Source organism: Lathamus discolor, chromosome 3, assembly GCF_037157495.1.
Source record: "Lathamus discolor isolate bLatDis1 chromosome 3, bLatDis1.hap1, whole genome shotgun sequence".
Classification (NCBI taxonomy): domain Eukaryota; kingdom Metazoa; phylum Chordata; class Aves; order Psittaciformes; family Psittacidae; genus Lathamus; species Lathamus discolor.
In genome coordinates, this window is record NC_088886.1 from 66,216,385 (window position 1) to 66,230,737 (window position 14,353).

Below are 14,353 nucleotides of genomic sequence, written 5' to 3' on the forward strand. Positions count from 1 at the left end.
ACTATCCACCAACCTGAAGCCACATCTCCAGATCCAGGATGCATTTTATGGGAAACAAGCCTCAAAGTTACTGTTACCAGCTAAATTTGACAGCAGCATATAAAGGGAAAACGTCTCTGGAACATCTTAATGCTGCATATCAACAGTTACTGATTAACTGAAGTCTTCAACTTATCTGAGGCCAAAAGGACTGTGCTCCGTGCATATGTATGACTGTGCTTCACAGAACAGCGGAAGCAAATTGGCGCAGGACAGGCATAAATAGTTGCATGAAGTAACTCTCTGTTGTGGTTACCTCAAACTTTAACCAAGGTCAGACCACGGTTTCCGTCAAGATTATTATAAGCCCACATGAATGCCTCTACATCAATAAAATATTACAATCTTCAGTTGCTAGGTCTAAATATTTGGCTTTGCTCCTTGTGGTCAAACTCCAGGCACGCTCCACTCACAGCAGGACTTCTGGATCCATAACAGGCTGGTAGCACCATGAAGCATCTCCAGCTATTGCTTCCCTGCAATAAACCACACAGCCCAATTCAACAGCATCCTCTGCTATATCCGTGCCTTGTAGAAAAGCACCAACTTACACATCATTTGCCACTTCGATAAGCACTCAGTGCTCAAATGCTACTCTAATTAAATGTTTCATCACAGATACCTATTAAAGGTTTGAAGAGCACAGCTAGGAAGCAAGCACACCATCTTACAGCGAAGCTCCACAACCAGCATTTCTGGTTTAACATGTCCCAGTCAATGATACCATGATCCTTTCAGATCCTTACAGCAAGCAGCTAGGCAGCTCTCACTTCCACCCCACAGTACGGGTCGCTTTCAAGTTTTCCTTGTATCCTAGGGATTCACAAAGCCTGGGATTTCCAACCCCATCTCCATCTAGCACTAACAACACTCTGACTAGTTAGATTTGTACACAGCTATAAAAAACAGTTCAAAGACCACAGCTTCCAACTTTGTGTCTGTGTCTACAAATACAGCACACTGGGTTTACGTTCTTCTGTGGCAGAAGTGGGTTAGGATTTACCACACATTGACTCCTGCTACTCGAAAGGGAGCAGGCATATTTCTGACCACCATAACCCACCTTTAGGATGACAAAAGTCTTTCTTCAAGGGGAAAGTCCCACTGCTGCACAGCACTGGGCCACCCAGTGACCTACATACACTAGTGCTGGAGTTTAGCTTCCACTCTGTAATTAAACAAGCTACACTCGTCTCACTCAGCTGTGCTAGAACACACAATCAATCAACCCAGAGAGCACCGTTTGGTTCAGGAGACACAGAGCCCAACCTGAGCTCACTACAGCTGCCAAGCAAAGCACTACTACACGTGCCATACCCACTATTGCATACAACAATCATGCACCCCAGTGCCACAACTCCGCCTCCTCATGCAAAAAGGTCCTTTCACCCCAGCATCCCTTACCACCGATGCGGAGCTCTGCAGCAAATCCCCCCCCACCATCACCTCCCATTGCTGCCCAGCCCCTCGAATGAGACAAGGAAGGGCACCTTTGTGCGGAGACCCATTGATGCTCTCGGAGCTTGACTGCATGTCCACCGTGGCTCTCCGGAGGCTGCTGAAATAAGCCCTGGACCTGGAGAAGCTGCTGCGGGGGGACCGCCCGTGGGGGCCGCCGAAGAGGGCGGAGGTGCCGTCCTTGCGGGCGAAGATGCCGCTGAAGAACCGCAGGAGCCGATGCTCGTGGGCGGCGGCGGGGCCCTCCCGGCCCAGCCGCTCCGAGAGCCGCTGCAGGTCGCTGTTATCCAGGGTCCGGTTCTTGCTCTTGCTCCGCTCCCAGCGCTCCAGCTGGGAGAGCGGGTCCGCCTGGCTCAGCACCTCGCCTACATCCAGCGTGTTCCGCTTCTCGGGGGGCCCGGCGGAGGACGGCGAGGCCCCCCCGCCCTGGACCGGCGGCGGCGCGGGGAGGCAGCCGGAGCTACTGTGCCGGCGCACCCGGGCCGGCGCCCGCGGCAGCTCCCCGCCGCCGCTCCAGTGCCTGAAGCTGAAGCTCCGCCGCAGCAGGCCCGGCTGCCGCCAGGGGCTCTGCCCCCGCTCCGCCGAGGGCGCCTCGCCCGAGCGGCCTGACAGCGGGCCGCGGGCCGCCGGCCCCACATCCTCGTCCGCAGGGGAGGCCGCGGGCCCGGCCCCGCCGCCACAGGTGTCCGCCGGCTCCCCGCCGCGCTCCGGGGCAGGGCTGCCCCGCGGCCCGCCGAGGGCCAGCTCGGCAGGCAAGGGCGGCCCCGCTCGCCGCGGCACCTTGAGGCGGCCCAGCTCCAGCTGCCCCGTGCTGAGGGTCCTGAAGGTGCGGAAGCCGCAGGGGCTGGGGACGCGGTCCCGCTCCTCGCCTTCCTCCTCGCCCTCCTCCTCCTCCACCAGCAGCAGCCCGGCCCTGGTGAGGCTGGAGGAGCCCGGAGCACGGCTCCCCCCGCGCCGCCCGCGGCGGGGCAGCTCCGGGCCGGGATGGCCGCTCTCGGGAGCCAGCAGCTCCTTCTTCACCATGGTCACGGAGATGCGGTACACGGTCTTCCGCTGCGGGGTGCCCCGCTGCATCCTCTCCGGGGAGGCGGCGGCGGCCGGCGGCTCGCTGCTGCTGTCCAGAAGATACATGTCTGTCCCCGCTGCCCTCCTCCCTTCAGGCGGCAGCGTTCAGCGCGGGCATCGCAACGAGATGGAGGTGTCGGAGAGACGTGGGTTCGCTGGAACCGCGACTGGAAACGCAGAACCGCAACACACCGCAACCCGATTAGAATGATATTAATAATAGAAATAGGTTCTGAAGCCACGCTACGGTGTCGGAGCCGGCGGCGGGGTCACCCCCGCTCCGGCTCCCCGCCGGCGGCAGCCGTCATCCAGCCCCTTCCGAGACACATCCAGAGAGCAGCTACGTCCGTGCCGCGGCCGCATGCATCCTCCTGCGGATCCCGAAATGCATTGCCGGGGAGCAGCACTGTCCGGTGTTCAAGGGATTAGAGCAGCAGCAGCAACCCTCGATTTCATTGTTTACCGCACGTTTGCGGATCTTGCCTCCTTTCCCCCCCTCCGCCGGGTAAATCCGATTAGTTCCGTCCGCAGGCTGGGGGAGAGCGGGCAGCGCCGGCCTCGCTGCCCCGGCGGGGCTGCAAGGGGGCCCGCTTGGGAACGCAAACGCCGCCGTTCGCCCGCCGCGGGTGCCGGAGCGCCCGGCCCAAGCGCACGCCCCTGGGCGGGCAGGCGGCGGCGGCGAGCGCAGGGCGGGCGGGCAGCGGCAGCCGTGGCTCGCCCAAGGCCCGGACTGGAGCGCCGCCCGCACAGGAGCGGGAGGGAAGCGACGAGACACAAGGCAAGGAGGGCCGGCATTAGGGAGCACCGGGTGCAGCCAGGAGGAAGGGCAGCGCCAGTGCACCGCTTGTTTTCCCTCCTCCAAACCCACCACTCCCACTGCCCACGCAACAGCACCATGCAGACCCATGCGAAGGCAAGGCAAGCTTTAAACCAAGACTTAAACAGCATCAGAGCCGACCCTGCTGTACATCCCAAGATCCTGGATGCAGGATGACTGGAGAGCAACACAGCCTTTTTCACAGAATCCCAGTTGGGTTTAGAATTGGGAGGGACCCTAAAACTCATCCAGTTCCAAGCCCCTGCCACGGGCCGGAACACCTTCCACTAGAGCAGGTTGCTGCAAGCCCCGTCCAACCTGGCCTTGAGCACTGCCTTGACTGGATACTTGAACTGGATGCACTCCTTTCACACCCATCCTGCTAATGCTCCAGGAGGCTAGATCAGGGTTGCTGAAGTAATTAACAGCCAAGAGATGCCAACACTGAAAAAAAGTCCTGCGAAAGCCCCGATGGCAGACACAGGAGATTAATAAATATTAGGAATAGTTTGTGGGTTCCATGATTAACAAAAATAAAGCTCCAAAAAGCACCCTCAACTGCTTTGTACAGCCCTTCCAAACCTACAATCAAACATCTCTTACCGATGCCAATAAGGTTCAAAAGCAGTAAGTACACAAAAAATGAAGTGAAGATACATAAGAAATCCTTGAGCAGCTCAAGGGGCCAACAAGAAACCTGGGAAGGGGCTTTGGCCAAGGGCCTGTAGCTTTAAGATCCCTTCCAACCCAAACCAGACTGGGATTCTGCATATCTTCAGCAGACACCTGATCAAAACCCACCTTAAAGAAAAAGCCATAAGACCAGCCAAACCTAAGCTCTCCCTTGACCAGCCTGAACACAGTTTGCAGCTCCTCCTAAATGTGGTTCGCTACCATGTAACAACAGGAGATGTTCCCATTTCTCAGCCACCCCCAAAGGCCATTTCCCGTAGGTACTTCTAAGGTAGGTGCCAGAACCTGTTAAGGAACACGGGTCTAAATAAGAAATCCGGGAGTAATCATTACAAACTACACACTAACTGAATGCAAATCCCGAGAACCACGGCGCAGAGCGCCGACATTGCGGCTCCAGCGGCTCCGGGCCGCAGTTTCCAGCGCGCCTCTCCAGCAGAGCGAGCCGCTTTCAGGAGTGGAATCGACCATTTCTCATCCTCCGGGATGACGGACCCCTTCCCAGGAACCACTTCCAGCCGCAGGCAAACAGCCCGCACATTCCTGCCAGCCTCTCCGGGGCATCCCCCGGCCTCTGCCCCGGTCCCGGCGCTGCAGGCTGGGAATACTCCATCCTTCATCCGCTCGAGGTGCTGCAACAGCTCCTCCACGGGGAGGAGCAAATCATATGCTCTGGTGAGCTGCATACTCATCACAGCTTGCTACCCTGCGACTTCTAAGGCTTCTTATGGACCTCATAGCAGCCTTCCAGTACCTGAAGGGGGCCTATAGGGATGCTGGGGAGGGACTCTTCATTAGGGACTGTAGTGACAGGACAAAGGGTAACAGGTTAAAACTTAAACAAAGGAAGTTTAGATTGGATATAACAGAGAAATTATTCTGTTAGGGTGGTGAGACACTGGAATGGGTTGCCCAGGGAGGTTGTGAGTGCTCCATCCCTGGCGGTGTTCAAGGCCAGGTTGGATGAAGCCTTGGGTGGGATGGTTTAGTGTGAGGTGTCCCTGCCCATGGCAGGGGGGGGTTGAACTGGATGATCTTAAGGTCTTTTCCAACCCTAACTACTCTACGATTCTATGAAATAAGACTTCTTGTAACGTAACTGCTCTTGCTGGCAGTCCATACCCCATCATCTGCAGGCCCTGTCATCTTGCTTCACCAATGGAGAGAGAAAGGACACCACCTTTAAGGAATCTGTTGTGAGTTGGCCCCAGAGGAGGGGCATAATTTACAGAATAGAACCACAGATTGGGTTTCCTGTAGGCCCTTTAGGCACTGGAGCTACTCTAAGGTCTCCCCTTAAGGAGCCTTCTCTTCTCCAGGCTGAACCAGCCCATGGGCTTCATGTTGAATACTCTGTCCAAAACTACCATGGAGACCTATGCAGTACCTTCACTGAAGGGATTCTGCCTGGAGTCCATGCACAGCATTGCTTCACTGAGCCCACACCAGGCAAGACCTGAGCAGTCTGAGCAGCAACAGCACACTCCCCCTGCCTGACTACTCCTCCCATTATGCAATTAGCACATTATGCATTAGACCATCCGGTCCCAGAACAGGAGAAGTCCCTCAGGCCCTGGGACAAGAGCAGCCAGAGGCCACAGCAGCCAACCCAAACAAGTCATTTGGCTCACAGCCCACGCTGTGTGTCCTGAAGGGCCCTCGGCAGCAGATCCCAGCTACCTTTCCTTCTGCAGGCAGCTGGAAGCACCGAGTATCACACACACACACACACACACACACACCCCCCAAGGATGGGGCTTCTGGAAGATGCCAGGTCCACTGCTCTGATGACACAAGAGTATGCACCCTTCATTTATCCCACCTAACCAAACACCTGCAAATCATATGCTACCTTCTGCCAAGGACAAAGAATACCTCCAAAGGATTTTGCTTGACAAATTCTTACAGACCCTCAAAGATATTCACATTTAAAAGCAATGTCATGATTCCTCCATTCAATGTAGCCATTAAAGGGTCAGAATTGCCACTTGTCATTCTACTGCTGAGGTCAAGCCTACCTACATTGCTTTGCAGACTATTAGCAACAGATCCGGCCCCCAGTGTGTTTCTACAGGCAACATAAAGCCTTTTGACTATGCAGAATATAGCGGTTTGACTTATCACTCCCTACAACTGTCTGAAAGGAGGATGGAGCCAGGAGGGGCTGGGCTCTGCTCCCAAGGAACAAGGGATGGGACAAGAGGAAACAGCCTCAAGCTGCACCAGGGCAGGTTTAGATGGAGCTGAAGAACAATTCCTTCCCCAGAGGGTGCTCAGGCATTGGAACAGGCTGCCCAGGGCAGGGCTGGAGTCACCGTCCCTGCAAGTGTTCACACACAGTGCCATGGGTTAGTGGTGGCCTTGGTAGTGCTGGGGTAATGGCTGGACCAGATGAGCTTAAAGGGCTTCTCCAGCCTGGTTGAGTCTATGACTTTTTCACATGGGCTCATGCACAACACTGCCATCCAAGCAGCAAAACCCAGCCTGATGCTAAAGCTGTTCCCCAAGAGAGGAGCACTCCACTGCAACTCAGTATCACCATCTTCAGCAACAAACCCAATCCTTGGTTTTAATCACTGCAGTGAAACATAGGTAACGTGGGTGTGTCTGATACATCTTAAAATGCTTCGACAATCTTTCAGGGACTGTGCCATCACTGCCTGCTTTGCTTTACAACCCCAGTGCTGTGGTACCAGCTGCATCGGTAGCAAGACAATGCACTGCTAAAATGAGACCATGAATTAAAATACATGAGCTTAAAACAAAAAGAGGGATTAAAACTAGGATCAGGAGAAATGCAGAGGGAGCACAGCACTTGTGAATGCAGCATTCATTGATTCCCATCCCAAATCATATTCTGGAGTTTCCCTGCATCACTTTGCATTTTCTCTTTTCCCAAGAACTCTTTGCTAAAAGACTCCTGGATTTCACATTCTTGCACACTCCATCACTCCAGGCAGACAGCATCATTCCAAGTAGCTGTTCCTGGATAAAAAACTATGACGGAAGACTAAATTAGGTCACCTGAACATTTCTTAGAGTAATTCAGATGTGATTTCACTTTTCTGTTGTAGAGATACTGTGCTCCATCCACTGTTTGTCATTACAGATCAGTTCAATGAGAAAACAAGAGCAGGCATCTGGACCAAAACAACATTGTGCTGGAGGGTAACGGCAATACAGAGACCAAACTCACGGTCTCTCTTGAGCCACAGGGTTTGCATTAAGCCACTGATGTGTGTTCTTCTGTCACTGTGCACTTGTCCATTAAAACAAGCCTGAATTCACTGTAGGCAATTCTTTACTAAGATGACGAACAGACATTTCACAACAATACAGAGAATAGAAGCTACCAGCAAGAAGTCAGCATTTGCTATCAATAATGATCTTACTGTCAGCACAATGAAACCACATTCCTGCCCTAAAAACACTGGATGCTGAGCAGGAAAGGGAATAAGGGTGATGGGATGTGTAGTAAAAATGCAACTCAGTAATCTGTGTCTCACCAGCAGAGAAACAGAATGGTTGCTTGTCTCCAGTTGAAGGGAAACAAGGTTGCAGCAGGCCCCTTCAAAGCAGGCAACATTTCAATGGGCCTCATACCCTTGCAGAGATCTCACAAGGGGGTCACAACAGAAGCTGTCACATACATGGAAGCAGCACATGTCCTAGGAACAGAAATTGAACTCCAACAGCAATTCCTCACAAACACTCTGTGTGCTTTCTAACTTCAAGAGGTCAGTGTTGCTGCTCCAGGAAGGTGATGTGCCTCATTGCCGGGGCTACTCTGCCATATGGGATAACAGTGTACAGTACTCGTCCTGTTAATTCCTAAGTGTGGATAATACTACTTCCTTTCACTCAGATTATACCTATTATGTACGACACAAACTGTACCTCTTATGCATACCTATTATGTACTTTATGTAGCCTAAAAGGCTCATGCTTCATGAGAATATATCCTTTTATACTAGAAATACAACAATGAAACACCTTTGACTCATAGCCATTCAGTAAAGATGAGTGAAGGCTAAATGGGAAAAATAGAGTTAAATCAATTATCTTCTTGGGTTTTTACCATGATCCATGCTCAAGATACTGTTTTGAAAGAATTCTCTTATTGGACAGCTTCAAGCAAGCCCTAAATTGCACATGATTTCTGATGTCCAAGTGTGGCAGATTTCATCACTGCTATTTACTTAAAAGAATAGAACAAAATCTCATTTTTTAAAGGGGAAAAGCATGAAAAACCTTCATTTTCTTTCTGCATGACTAAGATTATCCTTCCCCTTTCTGCTTTGAGCTGCTGGAGCCATTACAATAAATACATTTCACTTATCCATCTGCTGCTCTTCGGCTTAAAAGCAAACACCTTACTGCAGCTGGATTTCTACTGAATAAAACAGGACAGTCCCAAGTTATCAACTCACCAAACAAACAGACATCCAGAGAATTAAGTCCACAGGATTCATCGTCCCATTTTAAGTACAGATCTTTGTAGGTCACATCATCTGACGCAAGACTCACAGGCTTCTGCTGCTCCAGAATGTAACTGAAGCAGCACAGCAGGCAGAAGTAAACCACAGAAAACATACTTTCCCTTCATTCATCCTTTAGGACTACTGAAGCATGCAGCACCCTGCCCTGAGAGCTGTAGTGTGCACCTTCACAGTGCTCAATCTGCCCAGTGTAGGTGGCACAATTAACAAGGTTTATAATCCTTGCATTCCCCCAAGGCCTTTGGTATGGAATGGCCAATATTAAAGCCACCCCATTTTGTGCTCTGCTGTCTCCCAGCATTTTGGTGACTGAAAGTTCACATAGACTCGTCAAACTCCAGTCAAGGGCTGTAGATGAAGCAGACCACAGTATAAAACGAAACCACATCACTTCATAGGCAAACATTAGCTGTTAAAACTGAGGCAGCAGGCACTAAAGCAGCATACCATCACCCTAAGGAACACAGCAGAGATGCTACAAGTTCTCCCTGCCCCTGCAATGTTAGCACTGAGTTACCTGCAGTTTTACCTGCTCCGCTGGGGAAAGGAGAAGTGTTAACACTCTGCAGCCCTGCAATCAACTTCCCAAATGATCCTAACACTCAGCTTCCACTTTAACTCAAGCTGCTAACATAGAATCCCAGACTGGTTTGGTTTGGCTTGGAAGGGACCTTAAAGGTCAAGGCCAGGTTGGACACAGGGGCTTGGAGCACCCTGCTCTAGTGGAAGGTGTCCCTGCCCATGGCAGGGGTTGGAACTGGAGGAGCTTTAAGGTCCCTTCATCCCAAGACATTCTGGGATTCTATGGTAACATGAAACCAACCTGAGTAGTGGTGTTTTCAAGCCATCCTGGAGATAAGCAGCCACAAAGATTTAGCAAATACAAAGATCATGGGTTTGTATAAGTGTTTTTCTGAAAACTACATCCTGATCCAAAGGGGCACTGAAATACATAGAATGAGATGGTAAAACACACTACGCAAGTCAGCAGACCTAACCAGCTTCAATTCATATGCAGCTTTCTCAAGTCTTGATTTACACAGCAGCTATACTTGCACAACTACCTTCAGCTTTACGGCTCTGCCACTTCTGCAGCTCCAGCCTGGTTCCACCCTTCATAAATTCCATGGAACAAACCTTTCTCTTACCCACCACAGACCCTTTTCTTTGGCTTCAGGAAGTTACACAACGCAGTATGAATGTGTGTGTCAAGTTCAGGTTTACTTACACTTCCGTCTGTAGCGTGTGGATCTCTGTGAGCTCCACACACAGCCACCAGAGAAAATGGAACTACTACCACGTATTTGGAAGAAGGAAGGGAAGAGAAGGCTAGAATTAGACCAGAAAATCAGTCTTGCGAAATGCACCCCATGACAGATAATAGCTGCTTATATGTACAAGCCAGTAATAACAGGCCTGGGAGTCTGTCAAGAGTTGACTTGTCAAAAATAACACAGGACACAGGAAGCTGGAAGCTGGACGCGACGGTGGAGAGTAAGAAAATAGAACTAAAAACCCCTGAACCAGCACAGAAACCCCTCTGGCTGGGTTAGGCTTGGCCAGGGCCATCCAAGACATCCTAGGAGAACACAGGCACACCAGGACCATGCTCTTGCAGGCCCTACTCTACTTGGATGCTGACAGTGCTTACTACTACACAGACCACACCAGCTGGTAGCAGCGAGCTTTTCGGCACCTCCTCAGCACCAACAGCACTCAAGATCAGTGTGTATCAGGTGTGAGAACACAGTCAGCTGCTCTCCTGTACCAGTCGTCTCCACAGAGCAGCAAGGTTTGAATTGAGAAACAAGTTACAAGCACCTGCATGTGCTGCTCTGATCTCCTCTGACACAACAGACCATGTCTCACACACCACCAAGACAGAGATTTGTTTCTGTAACACTACAAGAGGCCATGGGATGAATCCTGCACACCTTTTACACGTTTAAATATCACAAGACAGTGGAAAACACCTTGAGGTCCTTGCTACACAGAAGGTGCAATACCATGAGACAGCAGCCAAGGAAGCTTAAGAGGCTCAAGGGTTTCCCCTTCCAGATTTGCAGGAGTGTTAAGCAGGGGATGGTGGCAGGAGGCAGAGATCTGAAACACAGGTTTACATCAGCAGGAAAATGCTATGAAATATCAGCACTCCAGTGCCTCCAGCACTTTCTGTATGCTCAGTTTGCCTCTATGTAATGGACACAGATACTACTTGAATGCAAGATTAAAACCTGAACACCCTTATTTTCCATTGATGAGATTTCCTACAGGAACTTCTAATACACATATATTTATCTTAATTCAGTAAGTTCACAAATCCCCCCTTACAGATACACCGTTTCACACCCTATTTCATGTGGCTGGCAAGAAGCATTATGATGGACAATCTGGCTGTTATCTCAAGTCCTACCAAGCAGTTTTAATGTAGAAGACTCATCTTTTATCACTCCAGAAGCTCTGCCTGAAACAGAAGCACTGATTAACTCAAGAGACCATGAGGAAACACACTTTTATCTATGAATTTTGATTAGCTTAGCTCTGAAAGGAAAAGCCAGCTCCTGAAGCCAGCCCTTCCGTCACACATAAGATTATAAATCATGATGTTTCCTCCCTATCCTCCACTTTTGCTCTCGCCCTTTCCCATTCTTCAAATGGTTTCCATGCCATTTCATTAACAGGATAAGAAAATAAGCATCATTTTCTAACACACACACACACACAAAAGGGGGATGGGGGCTGGAAAATTCCCTTCCTTGCTTTCCCTGGTGCAGCTCCAAAGCTAAGCAAGCCCAGCTGCTCAGGAAATACCATTGTCATGAACACATTATTGAACATGGAAGAATCAATGGAGATCCCTGTCAGAAGTTTCCCATACTGCAGACAGGCCAGCAATGATGCAGCTCTTACGAAACACTTCTCAGCCATGTTCAGGAGCTTGATACTTCAAAATCCAGGCACGTGATCAAAATTCCTTAAAAAGAAATCAAATCACACATAAATGAAGTGAATTTGAGTCATTTCAACGGGAAGCAGGAGCTGCTCTTCTTTACTAGCACCTGACCTAACACTGCTTTCACTACACATTGCATTTACTCCAGCCCAGGTAAGGAAAACAACAGTTGTAGCTGAACATAAGTTCCTCTCAAACAGCAAAACCTACTCAGTTTGTGACTGGCTGCTTCTTGGATTCTGTGTTGACAACACAGAAAACACATTAAAGGGCAGCTTCAGCCTATTTTGTTATAAATACCTTAATACTACTGAGGTTTCTCTTACACAGCTGATAGTGAGAGACAGTTTTATGAGGCCAAAGTTCCTAGAGGTGCTAGGGGCTCTCCATGATGGCTGTGATAAAGAGATTTCCCACAACACCTGCGCTATTTATCTCAAAATCATGTAATTCCATGAGCCAAATACCGTCATCAGTTTTAACAAGAGAAAGCTAAGGGTAGATAGAGCATCTAGAGCTATCTAGCCCTGCTCCAGGTTTCCTGTAGCCCCTTTAGGCACTGGAGCTGCTCTAAGGTCTCCCCCTAAGGAGCCTTCTCCTCTCCAGGCTGAACCAGCCCAGCTCTCTCAGCTTGGCTCCAGAGCAGCGGTAAACATCTAAAGTACTTTAAGAACAGCTTATAAAAGGATGACTTATACATGTATCCTAAAGTTCCTGAACCTCTTACATCACAATAAAAGCAAAGTCTCTACATGAGCCATTGAAAACACTCATGAGAAGCACAGTATTCAGCACACCTGGGTAAGGAAGTCAAATAACCCTGTCAGCACTGGCATTGTTCCACTATTCCACAGCTTGAGAAGTTGAGAAAACATTCTTTTTCCTGTTGTTATTAAAGCTTTTATATTTAGGAATCAAAGGTGAATTTCAAGAGATCCAGAACACTACAACAGTGGGAGAAACACTATTGGCAAATGCATTCATCTATGGAAAAATCTTACATACTGACTTGCTGTCGCATCAGAAAGCCACCCTGGGCTACTATAAGCACATGTGCCTCTAAGAGATGACAAATGCCTATTAAGCAAAAGAATCCTAACTGTTGCTAGGACCAGGCAGGGATGACAGCTCAGAGGGTTTTTCATTTAAAGGCCTTCAATTCCTCAAGGAAAGGTAACAGAAGCATTATTCAAAGAAATTCTCTTTTCAGCTTTCTCTCAGAGACTAACATGGTGCAATGGAAAGCATCTTCACCTTCCCTCGAGTGCTTGTTTCATCAGTGGTACCACATGGAAAGCCTAAATAGATGTACAGACAGCTCTGAGTTAACACCCTTGGGTATATCTCAGCACTAACTTCAAGTATGCTTTCCAGACTTTTATGCAGAACAACATCCCAGGATTTTTTTGTTGCCAACTAATGTATGTAATACACTTGACTACACTGAGAAGAGCTCAGGCTATATGTTAGCTACATTCTGCTCTACACCAGTTTTGCTACGATAAGCACATCATTCCATCACATAACTCTCTAGATGCAAGGAGGAGTTGTCAAACTCATCCAGCAAGGTCAAGCATTCAGAAGAGTTCAAGTTATGCAGTGCATTCCTCACCAGGTCAGGGAGAACACACCCCAGCTCCTGGCTTTCCATTTCTACACAAGCACAGGATTGAAAGGCAATCACTCACCTTCAGTTACACCTCCAGTCCCACACCAGACACCCCAGCTTACTCCAGTGTTGCATTATGTATTGGTAATAAAACTGGTAACTTTGGCCTGCTTTGGTCATTCTAAACTGAATTCTCTGCAGAAGAATTACTTTGAAGACCACTTTTCAAGTTATAAATACTTAACTCATCACTATTGATCTGAAAAGTAAAGATATCTAGCATTCCTCAATTCTGCCACATCAACTGAAATGTACCTGGAATGGTGCTCACACTGCTGCCTGTAACTCCTGACCCAGGCAAGAGAAAGGTAACGCTGACAACACAATCTCCACACTCTCTCCTGCTAACAACGCAAAGAAACCATGCTGGATACTACAGCATTTACACCCTGAGGAATCTAACAGGGCTCATTCTCAATACCTCATATTCAGAGCTCTAACAGGCAGCTTAACTGAAAAGACATCCCAGGATTGAAAAGCAAGGCTTCTTAAACAAATACAGGTTCACATGTAGCTGTATGAAGGAAGCATCATAAGAACCAGTGTGCTGGACAGCCAGTCAATGGACAACCTTTCAGATACCGCTAGCATTAAATCACTGAAGTCTACTGCATATGCATGAGCCAAACTTCCACAGTTGGTTTTGCATTGGGTTTTTTTTAGTGCATCTTTCTTCTGATTCCAAAACACAGGTTTCATCCCACATCAGCCTAAGCTAACAGTTACACTAGTGATGCTAGCAAGCATTCTGACCTCTAGCCAACAATTACTCAGTAGCACTTCAAAACACTGCCCACAATGAGCACTTGAAGACTGGCTCATGCAAATTGTTGCATGAGGATGATGCTGCATCTTCCCATGAACTTGCCTTTATACTTCAGGCAGGGGTTGGAGTAAATTCTTGTAAAAGCATTCTGCAGAACTTCAGTACTCTGCTGCTCCTATTGTGAGCTATTCCATTAACCTGAAATCACAGCATTTATTAACGCTCCAGATTACTTCGCAGACATTACCTTCCTAGTTTCTCAAGTTATAATATGAAATAAGCTTTGTGAACTAAAGTCCTGAAGAGCCTGGCAAGTAAGAGGAAAACCCATGTCTTGAAGCTGAAGATTAAAAGGCTGCTTTTAAGTAAAGATTAGTGCTACCAGATGAAAGCT

At 49.1% G+C, this 14,353-nt stretch overlaps 1 protein-coding gene across 6 annotated transcripts in view; it reads right to left on the reverse strand.

Annotated features, from left to right (window-relative positions):
- Positions 1 to 14,353, reverse strand: part of AGAP1 (ArfGAP with GTPase domain, ankyrin repeat and PH domain 1) — a 327,080-nt gene that overhangs the window by 261,371 nt on the left and 51,356 nt on the right. For 2 of the 6 annotated variants that reach the window (XM_065669644.1, XM_065669643.1), the window contains exon 1: positions 1,530 to 3,168. The exons of 3 other annotated variants lie outside the window; for them this stretch is intronic. In XM_065669644.1, coding sequence (XP_065525716.1) covers positions 1,530 to 2,628 — 1,099 coding nt within the window. In that variant the 5' untranslated portion in view covers positions 2,629 to 3,168. Of the gene's footprint in view, positions 1 to 1,529; positions 3,170 to 14,353 lie in introns of those variants that run through there. One more of the 6 variants, XM_065669645.1, reaches the window with a different exon arrangement.